At 51.6% G+C, this 20,451-nt stretch overlaps 1 protein-coding gene across 1 annotated transcript; it reads left to right on the top strand.

The window, feature by feature from the left end:
- Positions 1 to 81: 81 nt before the first annotated feature.
- Positions 82 to 9,799, top strand: ZC3H12A (zinc finger CCCH-type containing 12A). The gene is made up of 5 exons (XM_026085987.1): positions 82 to 571; positions 4,795 to 4,934; positions 5,750 to 5,984; positions 6,553 to 6,659; positions 6,767 to 9,799. The coding sequence occupies exons 1-5, from the start codon at positions 120 to 122 to the stop codon at positions 7,789 to 7,791; spliced, it is 1,959 nt and encodes a 652-aa protein (XP_025941772.1). The 5' UTR covers positions 82 to 119; the 3' UTR covers positions 7,792 to 9,799.
- Positions 9,800 to 20,451: the final 10,652 nt, after the last annotated feature.

Genomic DNA, 20,451 nt, shown 5'->3' with positions numbered 1-20,451 from the left:
AGCGGGGCCGGGGCGGCGCGCTGCCTCCCTCCCTCCCTGCCTGCGGGCTTCCCCTCACCTGCCCGCCGCCTCGCAGGTCCGCGCCGCGCAGGAGCAGCGGGAGGCCCCCGAGCGCGGCCATGAGCGCGGGCAGCGTCTCCTCCCTTCCGGGCTTCCCCGGCTGGGGTGAGGCGCTGTCGGCCGCCGAGCGCCCGGCGCCCCGGTCGGGCGGAAGGATGAGCGCCCGGGAGCCCTGCGCCGCCGACGGCCCTGCGCCGCCGCCGGAGCCCGCCGACGGCCTGGAGATGCAGCTGAAGGTGGACTTCTTCCGCAAGCTGGGCTACTCGTGCGAGGAGGTGCACGCCGTGCTCCAGAAGCTGGGCCTGGGCGCCGACACCAACGCGGTGCTGGGGGAGCTGGTGAAGCACGGCCCGGCCGAGCGGGAGCCCGCCGAGGCGCCGCCCGAGCCCGCCGAGGCGCCGCTGGTGCCGCGCGGGGGGGCGGCCAACAAGGCGCCCGCGCCGCCCGCGGAGGAGCAGGAGAGCGACAACCTGAGGCCCGTCGTCATCGACGGCAGCAACGTGGCCATGAGGTAGGCGGCGGCGCGCGGGCGGCCCGACCTCTGGAGCCTTCCTGCCGAAGGCTGCCGGACGCTCTGGAGCCCGACACACGCCGGGCTTCCCGCCGAAGGCTGCCGGACGCTCTGGTGGCGTTTTCCGAGTTACCTCGCCGGCATTTGCGGCTCCCGCAAAGAGGGTCCGAGCCTGGCGTGCGTGCGCTCTTCGCAGCCTGTCCCGTCCGCGGTCCCTGCCGGTGGACGTAGGGTGTCGGTGCTGAAAACAGGCGTGCTTCATAGGAAACGGCGGATTTTACTGTTTTCTGGCGTATGGGGAGGATAACTGGAAGAATAATGTCCTCTTACCTAATGGTTTTATGTAAGTTTCCGTAGCAGGAAGTTGCTCAATAAATAATTGCAGGGCTAATTAGAGAAGGCTTTGTTAATATGGAGCCATCTCCTGCGTTGGAGACCAGTCTCCAGATCGTGACTCTTCTATTCTTGTTAAATTTCTGTGCAGTATAGAGAAGGGATGACATCAGAAGGGGCATTCGAGTTTACAATGTCCGGAATTCTGCCGTTTCTGGTGGCTGCGCACACAGGCCCRATATTTATAGGTTTGGAGTCCGTATTGACCCTGCTTTTGGCTGTGGGTGCACATGGCTGTTACGAACATTGCTGTAGATTTTGTCGAGGGCAGAAGAAAGTGCTTAACGGAGACTTGTTGGCAGGTGTGGTTGCAGGTGGTTTTTCTGTTTGGCATGGCTGATGGCAGAATAGGATGCAGAGAAGATGGGGTACAGTCTACTGTACGACAGACTAACAACAGATCGTGGGAGTCCCGGTACAAATGTGAAGTTCTGAGACTAGCAATAGAGCAGAGTCAGAGGGTAAAAAATTTAACTTGGAAGTCTGCAGGAGAGCCCAGTTCCTCCTTGCTGTTGCAGTCCTTCAGCAGTTGTGTGGCCACTTCAGCGAATATCCCATGATAAAATATGGACTGGTAAGTAAACTCCACTGCAAGAATCATACCTTAGATAAGAAGAACAGCCAGACTTAAGCAGCTGCTTACCCATGAAAGTTGCCTCATACAGTGCAGGAGAGATCACAGCAAATGTGACTCTGGGCAGGCGAGGCAGCAATAACATTGCAGATAGGACAGATTTTGACATTAGAAAAGCAATCTGGCTTTTTTAAGCAATTTGCCAGAAGGGGAATTCCATTCTGAAACTTCCTGTATTGATGGTGTGATGTTCCCTGCTGATTCATTCGCGCAGCGGCCTCCCTGAACAACTCTTGACAAACATATGCAAATCATAGTGGAAATTAGCTTCTACTTCCTTCTAAGGGAATTTTTTCTTGGCTGCTGCCAAATCAGATCAGCCCAATTAGCTACCTTCTGGATCAGTAACAGGGACTTAAGCAGAGATTTTTTTTTTTCTGATTTGATCTTTAAAAGATTGGTAGCTACTGTCTGCCTATCTAGAGCAAAAATGAAATCTGAAGTTGGAAGAAATCTTTTTTGAGCATCTTTCATGTCAACCTTTCTCTAATCTGGGATTCTTAATTAAGATGCTTTAAGTGTCTCTTTAGGTGTTAGTTTTATTGTGAGATGTATAGTTTTTGTAGAAGTATTCTTTTGGTACATCTCTTCAATTTTTTTTAACAGTTTCAGAGAAGGGTGAGGACAGGAGGAAGAAAAGTAAAGTTTCTTTCTGATGGTAGAGTTGTACTAGCAGTAACAGCACTTAGAAGTGTCTCTGCTGGGAGGCAGTCTATTTCAGAAATTACTTTATGCTTGGTTTTAGTCTGAGAAGAAGACAGCTTGCTGGCTTTTGGAAGTAGAACATGGATTGTAGGTTGAGCTTTGGTTTTGAAGCCCTTCAGAAAATAAAAGCTGCTGAATTTGGTTACTTCAGAGGTGGGTGGGGGAAAATGCAGAACTTATTTTTTTACCTAGGAAGTGTCTTTTGCATATGCAAAACAAATCTGGGTTATATTTAAGAATTCTTGTGAATTTACTCTAATATAATTCATGTGGCACAACCTGGTGACAGTGGCATAATAACATATTAGATCCATAATTTCTTTGTCTTAACACAAAGAAGTGACAGTAAGTGTTCCTAGGTTTGGGAAATACTTATTTGCTTTTAATCTGTTATTAGGATGATAATATAGTACTCTTCTTATCCAGATGCATAGTTCTGTGAGTAACTGCTTTTTTTGCTTTCATTCCCTTTAATACCTTCAGCTTTTAGCATCTTTAATGATTGCATAAAAGGTTTGACCCTTTCAATAAGGGAGGGGGGAGAGCAGAAGTTTAAGCCTGTCAGCAAAAATAATTAAGTTCTRGAAACCGTTGCCTTTGAAACATTCTTGCAAAATGGATAAGAGTGGGGCTCAGTAGTAATTCAATGTGATCCGAGGTAGGAGCCATAGTTGTATCCCCTGTGCTCTTTTCCCTTTCCTGCATTGTACAAAGAGGCTTCACCCTTCCACCTCTGTGCTTCAGCTTTGCTGTTACGCTTCTGACTTAGTCTCACTTGTGCTGTTTAGGGGTAAGTGTAACCCACTGTCTCTCTCAAGTCTCCACATATGGAGGCAAATTTCTTGTCTGATTACAGAACATCTTCCCTGCTCCAAAGCAATCTACAACCTGCTTCACTTCCTATATACTATATGATGCTTTCCTCTTACTACTTTTTGCCCARTTACCTATGTTCTCCTTTCCCTCCCTCCCTCCCCTTCTGCACTTCAAATATCCTGTTTCTTTCTCTTGCGAGGCCTTTCATGTGTGTTTAGTCAGTGTCTAACTGTAGTGTGCTTGCTCTGTGTTTCGTATACTGCCCTGGGCTGGCTGCCTTGAGGCTGGTAGGTCTGCTCGCAGTACACAGCACTGTGTTTGACTAAGGATTTGCACAGCCTTCAGGACTGATCCTGCTGTGTCCCGAAGCTATGGTTCCTGGTTGTGGTGTTTCCTTTTTACTACTGGAACTTGATACAAACATCTAGAGTCATAACTAAGCACGTGTGTCCTGTTTAAGCTCCCAGATATTTTCTACACAAGAAACTTCACTTATGAGATTTCATAACTTTAAGATTTACAAGCATTCATTGCAATACCCTAACTTGCATTATTACATCTCATGCTTCATAGTATCTCTTGTTTTGTTGGCTCCCCAATTGGCTCCCCAACTGCTTATACAGGTGTCGCTTAAGATTAGGCAGTGTTACATTCCACACAAAAGACTTCCATTTAGCATGCCAGCAAATGGATGTTATTGGGATTTGAAGCTTCATTTGAGTGTACGTGGGAAGAGTAAGATTTGGGGAGGGGATTGTGCCCAGGTGGGAGAAATCTTACTGAAATCTTACTGATTTATGAGACTGCTTCTAATCTGCAGTGTAATTGATCTTCTTTACACTTCATCCTGAAATGCAGACTCTTAGATCCCTCATATTGAAAGTTGGCCGGAACCATTGTCTACAGAAGAGTTAATAACACTAAATATTGGAATTCATAAAACAGGATGGGTAGTTTTCTTTTAGAAATTTAGAAATTTCTGAAAACTTATTGATGTGACTTAATGAATAATTAAGAAGCAGCTTTTTGTGTTAGTAGGTAGCTTCTGACACTACTGTCAAACTTTTCTTTCCCTTGATCCTAACTGCCAAGTGCTGTTAAAATATTTAGCATTGATTGCTATTTCATGCAAATAGTGCACCTGTAACTGACTTTCTGGACCATAATATAATGAAGAAGCATCTGTCCTCAATAATGCTGCCTTTGAAGTAAGAGTACATAAAATGTCTTGCTTTCATTAAATTGTCAGAATAACTTTACAAGCAAAACCACCTGGTAAAGGTGCAGTTCATGCTGACAAAGGCTAACTACTGGTGCTAGCTAGCAAAATAGGAGAAAGAAAGTTCAAGGGTACATTATACTCAAGGCAAAAAGTCTGGAGTATAGAACTGAAGGAAAAGAGTTGATGTCAGCAGCTGAAAGAGTCATGATTGCTCCCTCTGCCCCTGCTGAAGATTTGGGTATTTACTGGTATATTGAGATGCTGAAAGCAACAGTAACTCTCTGAAGATCTTAGCGCTATTTACACAAGTTTAACAAAGAATACTCATTCTGCTACTCTAATATTTCACCAAAGGTTGTCTAAATTGTTGGATCCGTTTGCTTAGTGTATTGTCTGACTAGTCTGAACATTACCTAAATATTGAAATCCTCACAATTGTCTTCTTCAATGCAGCCATGGAAATAAAGAAGTGTTCTCCTGCCGAGGTATCCTCCTGGCTGTACAGTGGTTTTGGGACAGAGGACACAAGGATATTACAGTCTTTGTGCCATCTTGGAGGAAGGAACAGCCACGACCAGATGTACTTATAACAGGTGTGGAAATATGAAAACCAAAAGTAGCTTTTCAGGCTTATTGCTTTGTCACTTAATGAGCTTGCAAAGTTCTGGCAAGTTCATGAGTTAGTAATTAACTCATGAATGGAAGATCTGAGTGGTAGAAGATCCAATAAACTGTGCTGACCAGTGAGATTTAAAGTCATTAACTTCTCCCCTAAACAAGTTCTTGCCTGGATCAGTTGGAATAATTCAGAGAACAAAGAATATAATACCCCTCTTTGCTTCCTAACTTGTGTTCTTTCATCATTTGAAGTTTTTCTCCTTTCAGTGATTCATCTTCATGCTATATATTTAACTGTAATATATTTGACACTGCAGACTGTACAGAACTTCTCCGACATGCTGAAAGTTAAAGCTTGATGGAGGTTTAGAATTATTCATATTGAGGGGAGTGTACTCTGAACTTGCAACAGCTGAGATTTCTAAGTAAATCCACTTGAAAGAAATTTTTGCATGTAGTAAAGCACTAGAAGAGATGCTAGCTTGCCAGTCTTAAATAAATGCAAATCAACACTCTGTATTCATCCAATTATGTGGATAAAACCCTTGCTGTATTGCAGCAGCTTCTGTGGTTCCTGAATGTTTTTAGGTGCTATACAGGCACCAGGCCAAGGAATCTACCTCTGACAAGCCTAGCACAAGGTATAAGAGCTGGGAATAGAGGCTGAGTTGCAGAAAGATGAAATGACTTCTCATTTTCTGTGTCATTTTTTAATATTACTTTATCAGTGGGGGAGGCCTTTGGGCTGTGCACATTTGTATAAGCGTGTTCACAGTTGTGTTTGTTCTAGACCAGTACATTCTCCGTGACCTTGAAAAGAAGAAAATTTTGGTCTTCACTCCTTCCAGGCGAGTTGGAGGCAAGCGTGTTGTCTGTTACGATGATCGATTCATTGTGAAACTGGCACATGAGTCTGATGGCATTGTGGTTTCTAATGATACTTATCGAGACCTGCAGAATGAGCGTCCTGAGTGGAAGAAATTCATTGAGGAGCGTCTGTTGATGTATTCCTTTGTAAATGACAAGTATGTTCCCATTCTTCCTTTGCTTTAAAACAGCGCCAAATGAGTGTGCTGCCTTGTTTTAATGAAGCAATAGCATATGACGTGTGAAAAGAGCAAAAGACTGGTGCAGAGTGGGGAAAAAAAACCCAAACCCCATAGCAGTCGTGAGCCCTTTTTTGTAGAAGGAAGAGTGACTGGAAGAACTGCCCAACTGTGAGGTACAAATTRGAGTCATCTTAATTGCTCTTCATGGTTTGGAGCTAGGAGCCCTGCCTTAGTGGAGCTCCTAGAAAGACTCCAGGGCTTGATTTCCTCCCAGGACAATCGCTAGCAGGCTGCCCAGCAGCAAGTTCTACCTTCATGCATGAAACGGTGACCAATGACAAAGCACAAAACTTCCCCTGTGCCTCAAGAGAAGCACTTCATGCCAGTCTTTACCAGGTGMCTGGAGAGTTCTCTTCAATGAAGTAGAAGGCTTTTTAGGGATCAGATAGCTTTTAATCTTCATTGAAGTGGGAGACTCCTAGAAGAAAGGAAACTGTGATGCCAGAAAGTGAATTGCTCCTGACTGAGACTTATTTCCTTTTAGGTTTATGCCTCCAGATGATCCCTTAGGGCGACATGGCCCCAGCCTGGATAACTTTCTCAGAAAGAAACCTTTGGTGCCAGAACACAAGAAACAACAGTGCCCTTATGGTAAGACCTGTGTTCTAAACATGAAGACTGCAGTGTCTGTACGAAGTATAATTCATGCATTTACTAAATTTTAGCTGGTCTTTCCTTGCTCTGCCTTTTCCTTGCAGGGAAGAAATGCACTTATGGAATTAAGTGTAAATTCTACCACCCTGAAAGGATCAATCAACCCCAGCGCTCATTAGCAGATGAACTCCGAGCCAATGCAAGGTTGTCTCCTACCAGAAGTACCAGTGCGGCCAAGGAAGAGAAGGGCAAGAAAGCTTCCCAGGCAGAGCTCTTGTGCTCTGTGCCCACAGAGTGTGATAAAAGCTCTTTGCAGAAGGTCTCTGCAGAGAGAAAAAGCTTGACTCATAAAGCAAAGCCCAGCGATGTACCCCTTCAGGTCAAAGGCTCCGTGTCAGGCAGTGTCCCCCCTAATAATGGGAGCCACAGATCTTCTGACAGGTACCAGCATCCTCATATGGACTCTCTCTCTTATATCTCTCAGGAGCATCTTGACTCAGGCATTGGATCTCTGGAGAACCAAATGTCTGATATGTGGCCTTACAGATCTACCAGTCACTGTGATCATTCCCATGCTGAGCAGGTGGCACTCTGCACCTGTGGTAGGCAGAGACCTGTCTATCCACATTCTCCCAGCTTGGAGCAAAATGGTCTGGTCTCTTACAAGCATGGTTCCCATAAATCTACTTCCTCTGGTGCTAGCTTCTTGCAGTATAGCCCTGAGATACCTCACTCAGGGCCACCTCATTCTTTCTCAGGCTATGGAGTACCTGTACATCCAGCTAATGCTGGGCAGTACAGTCTGCCTAATGAGTATAATGCCCCTCCACCTCATTCTCGTGAATACTGGTCTGAACCGTACCAGATGCCTCCTCAAGCAAGATCTACCAGTGTACGAGATCCTCGATCAGTACAGAGAGCCCCAGGGCCAACGTATGGAGGGGACTCCTGCCAATGGGCACTCTCTGACCAGTTTGCAGAGGAGAGGGCCAATGTGCATGTCAAGCTGTGTGGCATATTCCATCCCCATTTAGTTGATGCTGTGATGAGCCGTTTCCCTCGGCTTTTGGATCCCCAAAGGTTAGCTGCAGAAATACTCACATACAAGTCTCAAAACCCAGGTATATGAGCAGACGCTGAGGGGAGCCAGGCATGCCAAAAGCTTGAGGGGCAGTGTTTGTCCTCTGGAGAGCACTCTACAGCTGCCATAGATGCCTTTTGAGGGCTCCTCCTTATTCCTTGGAAGCACTAGGCTCAAACTGGAGGCTGGGTACCAGATGTGGTATGCTCACAGAGAATTCTGGTATAGTCATGACTGTGCCCCTCTTAAAGATGTAAGAATAGCCTATGGTCCCATCCCCCCTCCAGAGCATGTTGAAGAGAATCTGGGAGCTGAACAGGAGAAGGGGCTGCTGTTTCAGAGCAGGGTTTTTCCTATGGGGGATAAGTGGTAAGTCACGCACATCTTAAGTTCCTGCAATTCAGAACTGCATGTGGCCTTCCTCCTCCCATTAGTTCTGGCTTTGAGACGGCTTAGGGTATTATCAGGCATATGGAGGAAAGACTTTGCAGGGCTTGTGAATGGCAGGGGGCTATTCCTTTGCAGTGGTGTGAGGCTTATTTGTGAAGGCTGCAATGCATAGTCAAGGCTGTTAGCTCTTAACCAAGCCTCTCTGCTAAATTCTACCATGCAGATCTGTGGAAAATGTTGGATTATAAATCCAGTATGAAGCTAGGTTAGCAGACTGATTTGGTTTTACTGTGCACTTCAGCGATACTTTCCTTACCTAACCTCCCACTTGAGCTTACCTTCCTGAGAGGAGGTAATTCTTCAAAAAATACCACAAATGTTAAGTCAAGCTGCACAGCTCCCAGAAACAAGAGGAGCTAGGAGTGTAATCCTTCCTTTCTCTGGATGAAAGACCTGACACTGCTCCAAAGCTACATGCGAGCTGTGTTCTGCATTTGCTGAAAAAGGCAGTTGTCAGAAGACGTGGATGACAACACTGTTGATAGTGCTCTAAAACATTGACCTTGCATTATAACTTGTCTTAGGCTCTCTCTCTATAACATTGACAAAGAGGTTTTATAATACTGTGCCTTTTGTCCTCAGACAGCAATAGTTTTGAGCATTCAGTAAAACAGCTGTAGTCATGTCCAGACTGCTGCCAATACTGTTCCTGAGGGCTTCAGTATTTTTCTCTAAAAAGCTGTTGCTTCATCTTCCTTTTCACTAATGTTTTCCTATCCCCTTCTTCAGCTTTGTCAAGCTACAACAGCATCCAAAAATGAGTAATAAGGCCTATTTGGTAAGACTGTTCCCCTTTCATTCCCTGTTCCTCTGTAAGATGTTTTTTACTGTAGATACTGTAACAGATTTTAAATATGCAAAAACAATTACAGTAGTAATTGGTTCTGGTCCTGGAATTTCATTGTGCTTAGAATGCAAAGAAGTTTCTTGCACTTGCAGGCCAGAAGCAGTTGATTTGTTGATACACATTGTATCTGTGTGGGTTTTTTGTTTTGGTTTTTTTAAGTAAGTCCATCTTGTGGTTAAACCAAGGTTGTTGAGTGGCAAATTATGAAGGGGAGAGTGGAATACAGCTGTTGCTGAGAATACTCTTCAGGAGCCATTTTGTCTATTATGATTCTTCCCTCTGTCCAAGGAGTGACCTACCCAAACTGGCACCATGTGCCGTAGAAACCACAGGGACACAGAAACCTGTATACCTGGTTAATTATGATACATTACAAAATTGTAATGTTTCATGTTGGTAAGCAAAATGCTTCTTAATTTTAAGTAACCTGATACTTTGCATATTTGTAAATTACAGGAAAAATGGTTTTTAATGTTATTGTCCACGAACTTGCTGCTTGATGCTGTTTTTAATTAGTACTGTTCTTGACTTGGCCATTGTGTTACTTGGCATGGTCTTTTTGTTTTTCTGGCAGAATGCTGATATATGCTTGCTCTCTTGCAGTCAAAAGATTAACATTTTATACTCAAAAGCTGACATTTTACTGAACTTTCTGTATCATTATGAAATATATAGTTTATGTACTAGATGGAGGCAGCCATGTGAAAGCCATGGCAAAGAAAGAACTCGTATTATATAAATAAAAACTGCTAGCTTGAATTATTTGGTCTCTGGTGGCTTTTTGAAAGTCCATTCATTGTTTTGGCCAGCTTTCCAGGAAAGCTGGAGAAATTATCCTGCCTCCCTGGGGTTTCTCTGACAATCTTAGATCTCTATACACAGTCTAATGGCAGCAGCAGGCTGGCTGTATATTGACAGGCTTGTTAACTGATGCAGTATGAAGGGTCAAAAAACCTTCCAAACAAATTGCTGTAGCAGATAATCACATGTTCAATTACTAGTTTGCTGTTTATTCAACATTGCTGAAGATAGGCCATTGCACATTTTTGGAGGTGGCTGTGCAGATTGATGCTCCTGGCATGGAGGCTTCRTTTGAGAGAGGAGAGGGGGAAAAAAAACAGACTGGAAAGAGGATGGGGATAGGGAAACTTCAATCCTGCATTTTTGCAGTGAGATATAATCAATTATTTTGGAAGAAACAGTGGGGAGGTTGCTTCAATTTTATGGCCAATCTCCACTGTATAACCTGGAAACAAATGCATGCTTTCTCCAGTTAACTGTAGTCATTAATTTTCTACAGCTTTAACTTAAGCAGAGGTGAACATATCCAGTTGACTGGAGAGGTAGTAAAATCTATTTTGTATTTAGTATAACCTATGCTAGATGTTGAGCATGTTAGTATACTAACTGTAACATCTCAAGGCATTGCTGTAGAGCCTTGTTATGAACAGGGAAGGAAATGCAATAGGAATATTAATGCTTGCATTTCTGTAGAAAAATCTTCCCCTCCCACCTGCTATAGTGCAGTACAGCATGTTCTTATCTGACTTGGCAAGTAACTTTATGGTCTTTATTCAAATTTGTGCTTTTAGTTTAATACAGGGCAATGGCTATTTCTAGTTAATCAAAAACAAGGGAAACGGGTGCTCCTGGAGTTAGTCTAGCTGGCTGGTTTCAAAAAACAAATCTGAAGTTTCCTGAACCTCTCAGTCTGAAAGGTCATTTATTAGCTGTGGGAGAGAAATCCTTCTGAGGGCATTCTTTGAAACAGAAGCAGGTTGGTATGACTGTGTGTGTATAGTAGTTATAATCTTGGGATACAAGCAATGTGTCACAGATTTGATCAGACCTTTTTAACTAGGTGAAGACTTCTCTGCTGTTTACTGTGGGATCTGCATCTGGTATTAAATAGTTGGGTATACAATGAGAGTGTTGGTTAAATGTGACTTATAGCCCGTTGTGTTTTCTTGCCCCTAAAATACTGCCTCTCTAAAGCGATACTGACCTTTGGCTGTGTCATTTTTAACACAGAATGAAAGCTACGTGGTCAAAAAAATGTTCCAGGATTTCAAGGCTGGTTTTTCCAGTAAAATGACATCTTTATAGATAATGTTTATTTTCCAGGGTGTGTATGTGTGGGAATTCTTATTTTTATTTTGGTCAGACATGAACTGATACAGCTAAAGGAATATGTGCTGAAGCATAGAGGTTAGTTACTGCCACCAGAAAGGGAAGAGCTAGTGTCAGTTTAGTTTGGCTATGATCTAGTGCAAGTCTGGTCAAAACTTTCCCCGCAGTCTTGCTGCTGCTGTGTATGTTGCAGCGTCACCTAGAAAACCCAGCAGAAATCCAGACACACTGAATTCTGTCATGCAGGGCTTCTGCCCTGGGGAACACGCATCTCCCAGCCCTGGAGCAGATGGCTGATAGCATCCTCAGGGTGAGTGCTCCTCATGAGCCATCACGGTGTGTCAGTCAGCCAGACGTGCCCATGGTCCAGTTCATTACTGGTGCTGGTAGCTCGGGGAAGTGGGCAATACTTATGAGTGTAGCGATTGGTGCATACTTGTTCTCCTCAGTTATCAGCATTGAGTCAAAGAAGCCTGCTCACTTAAACACTTCGCTGAGCCCCTCCAAGCTCGGGCGAGTCCTGGGGTGTGCTGCTGTTGTGGAATTTTCAAGAAACATCCTGTGGCTCACCGCTTCCCCTGGGTGCATCAGGGTGGAGAGGAGCTGTCATGATTGCTGTGCATTTGCAATGTATTTCTTATCTGCCTAAAATAGGTTAGATCTTCTTGTCAGCTTACTAATCTACTGTGTCAAAGTTAGAGGTTGCACACAGGCGCTGCATTGAAAGCTTTCTGTGCTGCAGCAGAGTTGCCCTGTCTTCATCCTCTCAGCCTTGTGCTGGGGGTAAAGCACTTGCGCTGAGCCCTACAGGAGGCTAGCTGCTGTTCGGGCAGCTTTTCCTACCCTGACAGAGTGAGGAATTGCTGCCTTTCTCCTTGAAGGGTGTGTGCCCATTGGGAACTCCCAAGTTCTCCCAAGCTGGAGAAGAGTGCAGTAGGCTCCTGAGAAGTGCCAGGGCACAACCAAAGGAAAGCAGGGGAGAACTCCTGTGATGACCCAAGGCTGTTTTCTGTTGGACAGCAGGGCYGGTGGGAGCTGGTCAAATGGCTGTGAGCTCGGTAGAACAAGTCTGGCAAGCCCTGTCCATCGCCAGCTCCTTCCTTCCCTTCAGGCGTTCTGCCCGCTCCCTCCCGCGCAGTCAAGGTGTTCTCAGTCTCCCGCGCTGGGTCCTGCTTGAGCGGGGCGCCTGTGCTCAGCCGAAGCGGATTGGTGTGGCTGCATCCCCCCTGCAAGCACCAGGCAGTGCAAGGGGGGCTGAGGGAGGCGGGCTGAGGCTGGGAAAACTCCTTCCACCAGCAAGTGGGCAGTGCATGCAGAGAGGAATGTGGAGTCCACTAATATGTTTTGGGTAAAGATGGAGAACCACCTTCTCTTTACTTTTCCCAGTTGTGTTAGGAACAGATGGAAAGGTAGTTCAATATCATTAAAGAAAGGCTTTATTTTCACTCTACCACAGAAGAGCAAGCAGGCAGGGGAAGAACCTTCTTGTAGAAGTCCATGCTATAGGATATCTTGACTTTTTTGTGTTTTGAACTGATACTAAAATAAAAAGGAAAGGAAGAAATGAATAGCTGTCATGTGAGAGGTCAGGGTAGAGAAGGCTGTGTTTCCTTCCTCATGTTCCAGTGTGCCAGGCTGTGAAGGAGAGAGGCCGGCGGCAGCAGACCCAGCCCTCTGCCCCCAGCTCGGTGGCGGTCAGGCACCAGACCCTTGCCAAGGGTCGAGGCTCAGCGTGCTGTAGCCTGGTTTCCAGAGGGCTTGCTTGCATGAGCTGCCTTGTGCCTTTCTTTGCTGCTGAACTTTAATTTGAACCCATTGGGTCCCCTCCCATCAGGGGATTTCCAGGATGTGGCTGGCTCAGCTCTAACATTTGAAGGTCTCTTCAGAGGGCAGGAATCTGACATGAGACTCCTGCCTGGGCCGTGGGAAAGGGGCTGCTACGTAATGGAAGCACGCTTGCGTGCTCGGTCATGTGAGAGTGCCGTGATCCCACCCCTCCGGGGCAGGCCACCTTACAAGGAAGGCGTTTCAGCGTCGAGCTCCTGTTTTCACCCTGCTCCGAGGCAGCGCGGCTGATGCTCTCTGTGCAGATGGGAAGAGGTCTCCTGCAGTAAGGCAGCAGTTCTGCACCGTGCATCTGTGAGATGCTGCTGCTGCAGCAGGGCAGTTTGAGAGGCAGTCTTGCTTTCAGCATAAGCTGGCAAGGTCTGCAGCTTTCTCGACAGGAGTATATGACTGGAAAATGGGGTGATCTGTGGCTGGGACAGACATCTGTGGGACAGAGAAGGTGCTCTGGAAGGCTGGGAGTGGTGCTGTTCGGTCAGTTGTGCTCCTTGTTTCCCAAGACCCTGTCCCGCATCAGGATAGAGGGACCCCTTGGGGTTTAGGGCCTGGYGAACATCATCCAAGTGTTATGTGAAAGGGAGGAGTTCTGTGTTGAGTGTGAAGGGTTGTGAGGGTCTTGGCTCAGAGCCCAAGGACTTGACTGGGTCCTGGAGGAGCCAGCTATATTTCCTTCCCATCCTCTCCATTTCCAGGATAAGGATAGAAGGGGAAGAAGTGAAGGAAGCAAATACCTCCCCAAAATAGATGTTGCACCACAGCAAACAAATGCACAGCAGCTGGGGCAGGGGTTGCATCCTGCAGGAGGGAAGGAGAGCGTGCGCAGACGGAGGAGCCAGTGGTGTGCTAGGGGCTGCTGGGCACGCGGGAGAAGCTCGCTCTGCCTGGGCTGTAGGTGCCGGTCCATGCTCACCCCTCTAGCCATGCATTTCTCAGTACGTCTATCACCAGAGTTCCTCAGTGCCTTGGGGTCTAGGTCCTGAATATCCCTGCGCTCCCTAAGGCCAGGACTGGCTAGGGAAAAGTTTTCATTTAAAGAGTTGCATCAGGGCAGCAGAAGTGCTGTCTTGCTGTCTCAGCTGCTCCTTGAGCAAACCACCCTGACCTCTAAACAAACCTAAAGCCCTTGCTGCAGTGATCGGTACGAGCGGCAGCTGGTTCAGACCTTGTGGTGAAGCCACAGACCATGAGCAAAAAGCAGCGTGTAGTTTCCTTGCTGCCGAGAATGCCTTCCCCCTCCCCTCAAGGCCTGCATTGCACAAATGTTTTGGAGTAAATACAGCGTCTGGTTGAGCAATAGGTCAGGAGGATTTGCATGGCGTGTTTGCCCGGGGGAAAGGTTTCCGTATCTAGCTAGGCAGCTATTGCCTCATTTGGAGACAGCTTGGTGAGAGTGCTGCAGCTGGGAAGCCGGCCACACACATGGGGCTGTGTTTCAGAGGGGAGGAGGTGCTCTGCGAATTCAGTTAATGCCATTTGGTTTCACTCCCCACCTGTTAAACCTCATCCATGGTGCAGTCAGCGAACCCTTTCAGAATGGGGCTAGCAGGGGATTTCCAGCGCAGCCCTGTGGATTGCCGTAAGAGCGCTGAGCTGTAGCAGGCGCAGGGCTTCGTCTGCATTGCTGTGAAGCTGCTGGCTGACGTGGCAGCACTGCTGCGACATGCAACGCGGTGCGGCCCGTTTCTTTTTGAGAGGAAAAAAAGGCCTCTCTGAGCAGGTGCTGCTTTGATCCATGCAGGAGTGGGGCTGGCCAGTTCTGGGCTGGGGTTTTGCTGCAGTGGAGACCCAGGAGTGGCTCATTTGCAGGTTCCATCTCGCTGAATGTTCCAGCATTTTGGTATTTCGAAGTGTGGGGCTGTCCCACCTCAAACACCTTGTACGAGCCAGGTCAGTGCAGGATGAGTCAGGCTGCTGTTATTTGCATTGCATCAGTTCCCTGACTGTGTGGGGTGCTGCATGGGCATGTTAGGAAAACTGATCCTTGCTCGCTGTAGAAGCCTCTCCCCGGTCCCATACGCCTGGGCAGCTCCAGAGCGCTGGAGCAAAGACTGCGGTGAGGACTGTGCAGGTGCTTTTCCTGCGCGCGCCCCTGCGGACTGCAGCAGGCCCAGGTTCGGGGCAGGTTCGGGGCAGACACGTTACTCAGCGTTGCAGGGTTAATTCACAAGCAGCGTCGGGCAAGTCTGCCTGGCACTGGTGATGAAAACAGCACCGAAGTATTCCCATAAAAGTCTTTGTGCTGGAGGCCAGTTCTCGTGGCTGCAGGGCAGAGACAAGCAGGTCCTCTGCTCACCGGCTGACCTTCGGGTGTGAACCAAGGGGGGGCTCTTTGCACTTGCACCAGGTAAAAACTCTTGCCCCCACAGCAAGCACCAGCTGGAGAGAAGGCAGAGCTCTGGGGACCGGCAGCAGCAGGCAGCGCTGCGCCAGGGCCGGCAGGGAAGGGCTGTGCGCGCAGGGCCGGGGACACGGTTGAGCGGGGGGTACAGTGATGAAAAGGGCTTGCACATCTCTCGGCGAGGAGTGGCTGGTTTGCATAGCCTTCTCATAAGGCAGGATTATCTCCAAGGCAGGAAGTGCTGCTGCCACATGCTCCTTTGAACAACACAAGCCTATCTGCAAATTTGCAATAAACACTTCCGTGACTGAATCATGTCTGCAGCACACACTGATCTGGACCAGACTCAGCAAGGCACGTTGGCTCCCACGTGTTGACAGAAACATGGAACGAAGCCACTGTTTACTTTAGCAAGCGCTCACCAGAGCTCCGTGGGCCCAAGTAGGAACTTGCCTTGGCACCCGCTCCCCGAAGCTCTGGCGGGTCCCTGGCAGCTGGCATCCTCGCTGGGGAGGACACGTGCCGTTAGCTCCCGCCTGCCGCCGCCGCCTGCTGCACGCTGGTGTTGCTGGTGACAGGCATGTGACAGCACACCGCCGCGTTTCTCCAGCAAAGCCCGCCAGGACAGCGGTTCTCCAGCGACGGGCAGGGGACGGGCAGGTGTGGGTAAGTCCTCGTCCCGGCATGGCTGTGACCCCTCAGCGTGCAAAGCCTGGCTTGCTCCTGCTCACCGCCCTTCCAAAGACGCGTTTCCCCTGTGCTCCGCCGAGATCGGGGTCCCTCGCAGGGCTGGGTTTGGGCCAACGCTGCTGAACGGTCTTTGCCCGATGAAATGTAAAGGCTAAGCAAGCGAGACGCAGCGGAAGGTTGCAGTCGGGAGCAGAGGCTGGGGGGGGTGACGGCCGCATGGGCAGTCCGTAGCAGGGTGGGAACAGCACGCAAACCTCCTGAGACCGGAGCAGCAGCCAGTGAAGGTACTAGGATTAACGGAGTGCGTTGGCACAGCGTTTTGCATGGGGGCAGAGGCTGGTTTGTGTTAGCTGCTCAGGTGCCTCTGGTATGGCCAGTTCAGCCCTTAGCCTTCCTTCTCGGCAGTTTTAACGTGCGTCGTTCTGGACAGAGACTACCCCGCAGTGCCAGGCTCTTTAGCGGGCAGTTCTCCTGGGGCAAGAGCCCCTGAGCCCCCCACCCAAGGAGAACCAGTTCCCCTCAAACGCTATCAAAGGAGCTGTCAAAGAGTTGCAGCATGTATTTGGAGAAGCTGACAGAGGGGACTAATCTGGCCAACCAGGAAGCAAATAGGGTAGCGCTCATGTTTTGCAATCTGTCCATTGCTACAGCTTCTCCTGCTTGTGAAAGATGACCATGGGAGATTGCTCTGACCTTACTCCTTATTCCTGGAAGCTCCCAAGAAGTTGCAAAACGTAAGGAAGATGCTTTGTAGCTGGACTCCATTGGAGATGACCAGCGTGCGTTTCAGTCCRATCCGGCAGGTAAGCCCCGGGTCCTGCGACCTGCCCGCGGGTGAGTAGGCGATGGCTGATGTGGCGTGGGTAGCGGCGCGGGGACCGCATCGCGTCGTTCGGGGAAGGGGCAGGTTCTCCTCCCTCTGCAGCAGGTCTCCCGCAGCCCCTCTTCTTCCTGGCACAGACCRCCTAGGTCCCAGCTGCCTTGCGATGAAGGCTGGTGCCTGTCGATCTTGTCGTCCGCCCTGCTTGCCCGGCGCTTGGCACGCACAGACAAGCGCCGGTCGCTCTGCTTGGCCGTGGCACGAGCTGCTGTCGGTGCTGGGGGCCGAGCGCTCGGCCAGCTGGCYGGGGGTGCAGGCGGCCAGCCGGTAGCTGATGGAGCTGGCCTGGCATGCCGAGCAGGGAAGGAAGCAGCCCGGCATGAGCTGGCTCTGAGCAGTTTCATGTTTCCAGAAAATGGCTCCATTTCTGCTAAATGGGCTGGGCAGGCAGGGCAGGGCCGGGCAGGACGGGGCAGGGCCGGGCTGGCACTGAGCGCTGCGGGCTGGAGGCTGATAAGATGAGCACCTACAAGGACATGGGAGCGTTCCCGGGACTGCCCGGTCCCGGTGCCTGGTGGCATCGGCCGGCAGCGCGGCCTGGGCAAGGGGGTCGAGCRCTGAGAGCTCAGCGCTGCTCCCCGAGAGGCGTTTGGCTGGTTGGTGCCTGGCGTCCTCCGCGCTGGGCGATGCCATTCGGAAGCAGCGAGGCCTTTCTGGGATGCCGGTCCGGACGGGTGAGCTGGGGCTGCGGCCCTTTCCCCTCCGGGGTGCTGTGTCAGCTTCTGCCTCCGCTTACGTTTTCCGCCGGTTGCAGAGCCGCTGACCCCGGAAAGCTGCAGGGCACAGTGCAGGCGTCGGGGTTGCTCAGGTCGCAGAAGTCCTTCGGTGGAGCAGAAGGCGAGTAGGAGAGCAACTGCTGGGGCACCGCAGCCGGCAGCGCTCCTGTCCCTGACGGGGAAGAGCGCGGGGGGAAGAGCCGGTTGCAGAAAGCCGTGTCCCCGGTGGCTGTGGCCAGCCCTTAGCGCCCAGCGCCGGGAGCACCGGTGGTGGGGCTAAGCCCAGAGCCCCGGGCAGGAGCACTGCCTCCGGGCAAACACCTGCAGCGGGCAGGAGCGAGCCGGCCCCAGGGCCGAGGACACGGCCAGGGAAGGAGGTGCTGGGGAGCGGAGCGCGGCACTCTGCAAGTGTGAGGACGTGCGGCCAGGAGCAGAGTCCTCTGGCCAGGGCAGAGCCGAAGGTCTTTCCTGGACCTGAAGGTGCCGGTCTGGGGCAGCTGCTGTCTGCTGCCTGCTTGCACGTGGCTGTCACCTTTTCGCTCCAAGCCAGGGCTGGGCAACGCCTTTCCATGGAAATGGCTCCCATCTGGGATCCGACTGACCACCGCCTCCTCTCCCCACCGGGTGAGCTGCCCTGAGGGACGTCCAGAGATTCGGCCGATGAGAGCTGCAAGAGGCACGGCGGATGCCCCCACGCTCCTCGTCGTCCCAGGGCCGGGGACTCGCACCGCCTGCGCGGCTCCTGCGTTGTTCCTCCGCACCGTGGCTGGGTCACCGCAGCCCAGCCCGTGTCTCCCTGCCCGTCGCCGCCTCCGCAGCAGGAGCGCAGCCCCCCAGCACCCCGGTCCACGCTGCCTCCGAGCCGTCCGGAGCGGGAGGGCGATGCTGCCGGGCGTCAGGCCTGCTCCGGGCCCACGGCTGCGGGGACAACGCGGCGGAGCATGGAGGTACGGCCACCCCAGGGAGGGCTGCGCGTCCCCGGGCTCGGTGGGGGCTGCAGAGGGGCCGCGCGTGCCAGCCGGGATCCCTCCAGCACCGGGGCCCTTGCTCCCAGGGGAAGGGGGCCATCCCAGTGCCAGCCGGGGCTCCGTGTGCCGCCAGCACCATGCCCCCCCCCRGCTCCCACTGCCTCCGCTGCAGGAGCCCTGGGCGGGGGTGGCACAGCCCCCCTGTGCCTCCAGCCGACCCGGCTCCCGGGGATTGCGGGGTCCCACGGCTGCTACCTGCCAGGCGCCCTCCGTCGCTGGCGCCCGGGCCATCGGCATYGCTCCGCAGCTCAGGGCGCTCGTCGTCCGCCCGCCACCGCGGGGGGCGAGATGGGCCGCGGCCGGGCTGCTGGGGGGCTGGGGCAGCGGCGGTGCCGCTCACCCGCACGGCGAGCGCTTGCTGCTCCCGCAGCAGCTCCAGGAACCGGCTGCTCCACAGCAGCTTCTCGGCGCCCAGCTCCGTGCTGAAGAAGCTGATGTCGGCCTCCAGCGCCTCGAGCCTCCTCAGCACGGCGGCGCTGGTGTCCCGCAGCCGCTGCAGCTCCTCGGGGCCTGGCGGCAGCGGCGCCTCAGCAGCTGCCCCCGGCACGTCCCGGCCCCCGGCATGCCCAGCCGGGCCCGGCCCGGGGCCCCGCAACCGACCTGCCTGCTCCGGGTGAGACGCGGAAGGGGCAGCGCCGTCCTCCTCGCTCGCCTCGCTGTCGCTCTCCAGCCTCAGCAGCACCGCCGAGCCGAGCTGAAAGCCGCGTCAGACAGCGGCGACCGACACGTCCGCGGGGCAGCGCGGGCTGCCGACCACCGGCCCGGCCGGGGCAGACYCCCGGCAGCGGGGCTCCGCGCCAAAGCCAGGCTGGCAGGGCAGACGCTGGCCTCAGCCGCAGGACGGGCGCGTGGCACCGCCGCGGGAGCTGGGACGAGGACCTGGCGGCTGGGTTACCCCCAAGTGTCCTTTGCTCAGGTAGGTGCCTCGTGAGTCCTTGGGGCCATGTCCCCCAGGGGCAAGGAGCGCCTTGCACCGGTGCCGTAGGTGCACATGCATTGCCTGACCTCAAATGTTTCCCTGGGTGTTCCTGGGCTCCRCGGTCACCTGGCCACGGTTGTGACCAGGCACGGGAAGCACAGATCGCAGCCTGCAAGAGGGGTCAGGCTGACGGAGGGGCTGGGTGAGCAGGGACATTTTACCTCTTGCATGAACTGGAAGATGATGTCCCAACAAATCTTGTAGCAGATGAGCAGGTACTAGAGAGGAAAGGACAGAGGCAGAAAGTGCCTGAGGACCAGAGGCCCAGTCCTACACGCTGTGCCCGAGAGCATCCCAAAGAGGATGGGACCCTGCTCTGGCCAGGAATGCACTTTGCAGCGATCCTGGGCTCAAATGCCAGAGCCCCTGGGGAGGGCAGAGCATGGAGAGCAGGGGCAAGGTCCCCAGCTGCTCTTCACTGGCATAACTTGCACTGCATCATGCTTAGAGCCAAGAGCTCCTGCCCCAAGGTCCAGGGCCCCCAGTCCTACAGCAGTGCTAACGATGCTGCTAGATGGGGCAGTGACCTGTTCACATCTGGCCAGCTGCTGAAGCTACCCTGACAGTGATGTGAGAGCATCCCTCACTGCAAATGAGTGTTTTTATATTGCAGGACTGAACACAGAGCCCCCCGCAGTGCTCCCGATCCCGCCTGTGCCCCAGCCTCTAATTCTGGCTTGAGGATCACACGTCACGCTTTGGATTTGGCACATGTATGCCTACAGCCGGTAAGAGGAAGAACAGCAAAAGAGGCAGCTCACAGCTGGCCCCACGCTACTAACCCATGCCAGTCTCCAGAGCGCCA

The sequence above is a fragment of the Apteryx rowi genome, unplaced genomic scaffold (assembly GCF_003343035.1).
Source record: "Apteryx rowi isolate R43461 unplaced genomic scaffold, aptRow1 scaffold_68, whole genome shotgun sequence".
NCBI classification, from domain to species: domain Eukaryota; kingdom Metazoa; phylum Chordata; class Aves; order Apterygiformes; family Apterygidae; genus Apteryx; species Apteryx rowi.
This window is presented reverse-complemented; position numbering and strand designations above follow the sequence as displayed.

What these genes read in the sequence shown, in the direction of transcription:
- ZC3H12A (XM_026085987.1), top strand. Translation starts at nt 120, where the DNA reads ATGAGCGCGGGCAGCGTCTCCTCCCTTCCGGGCTTCCCCGGCTGGGGT. An exon ending in GGCAGCAACGTGGCCATGAG is followed by an intron (nt 572 to 4,794) that starts GTAGGCGGCGGC and finishes TCTTCAATGCAG; the next exon opens with CCATGGAAATAAAGAAGTGT. An exon ending in GAAACAACAGTGCCCTTATG is followed by an intron (nt 6,660 to 6,766) that starts GTAAGACCTGTG and finishes TTTTCCTTGCAG; the next exon opens with GGAAGAAATGCACTTATGGA.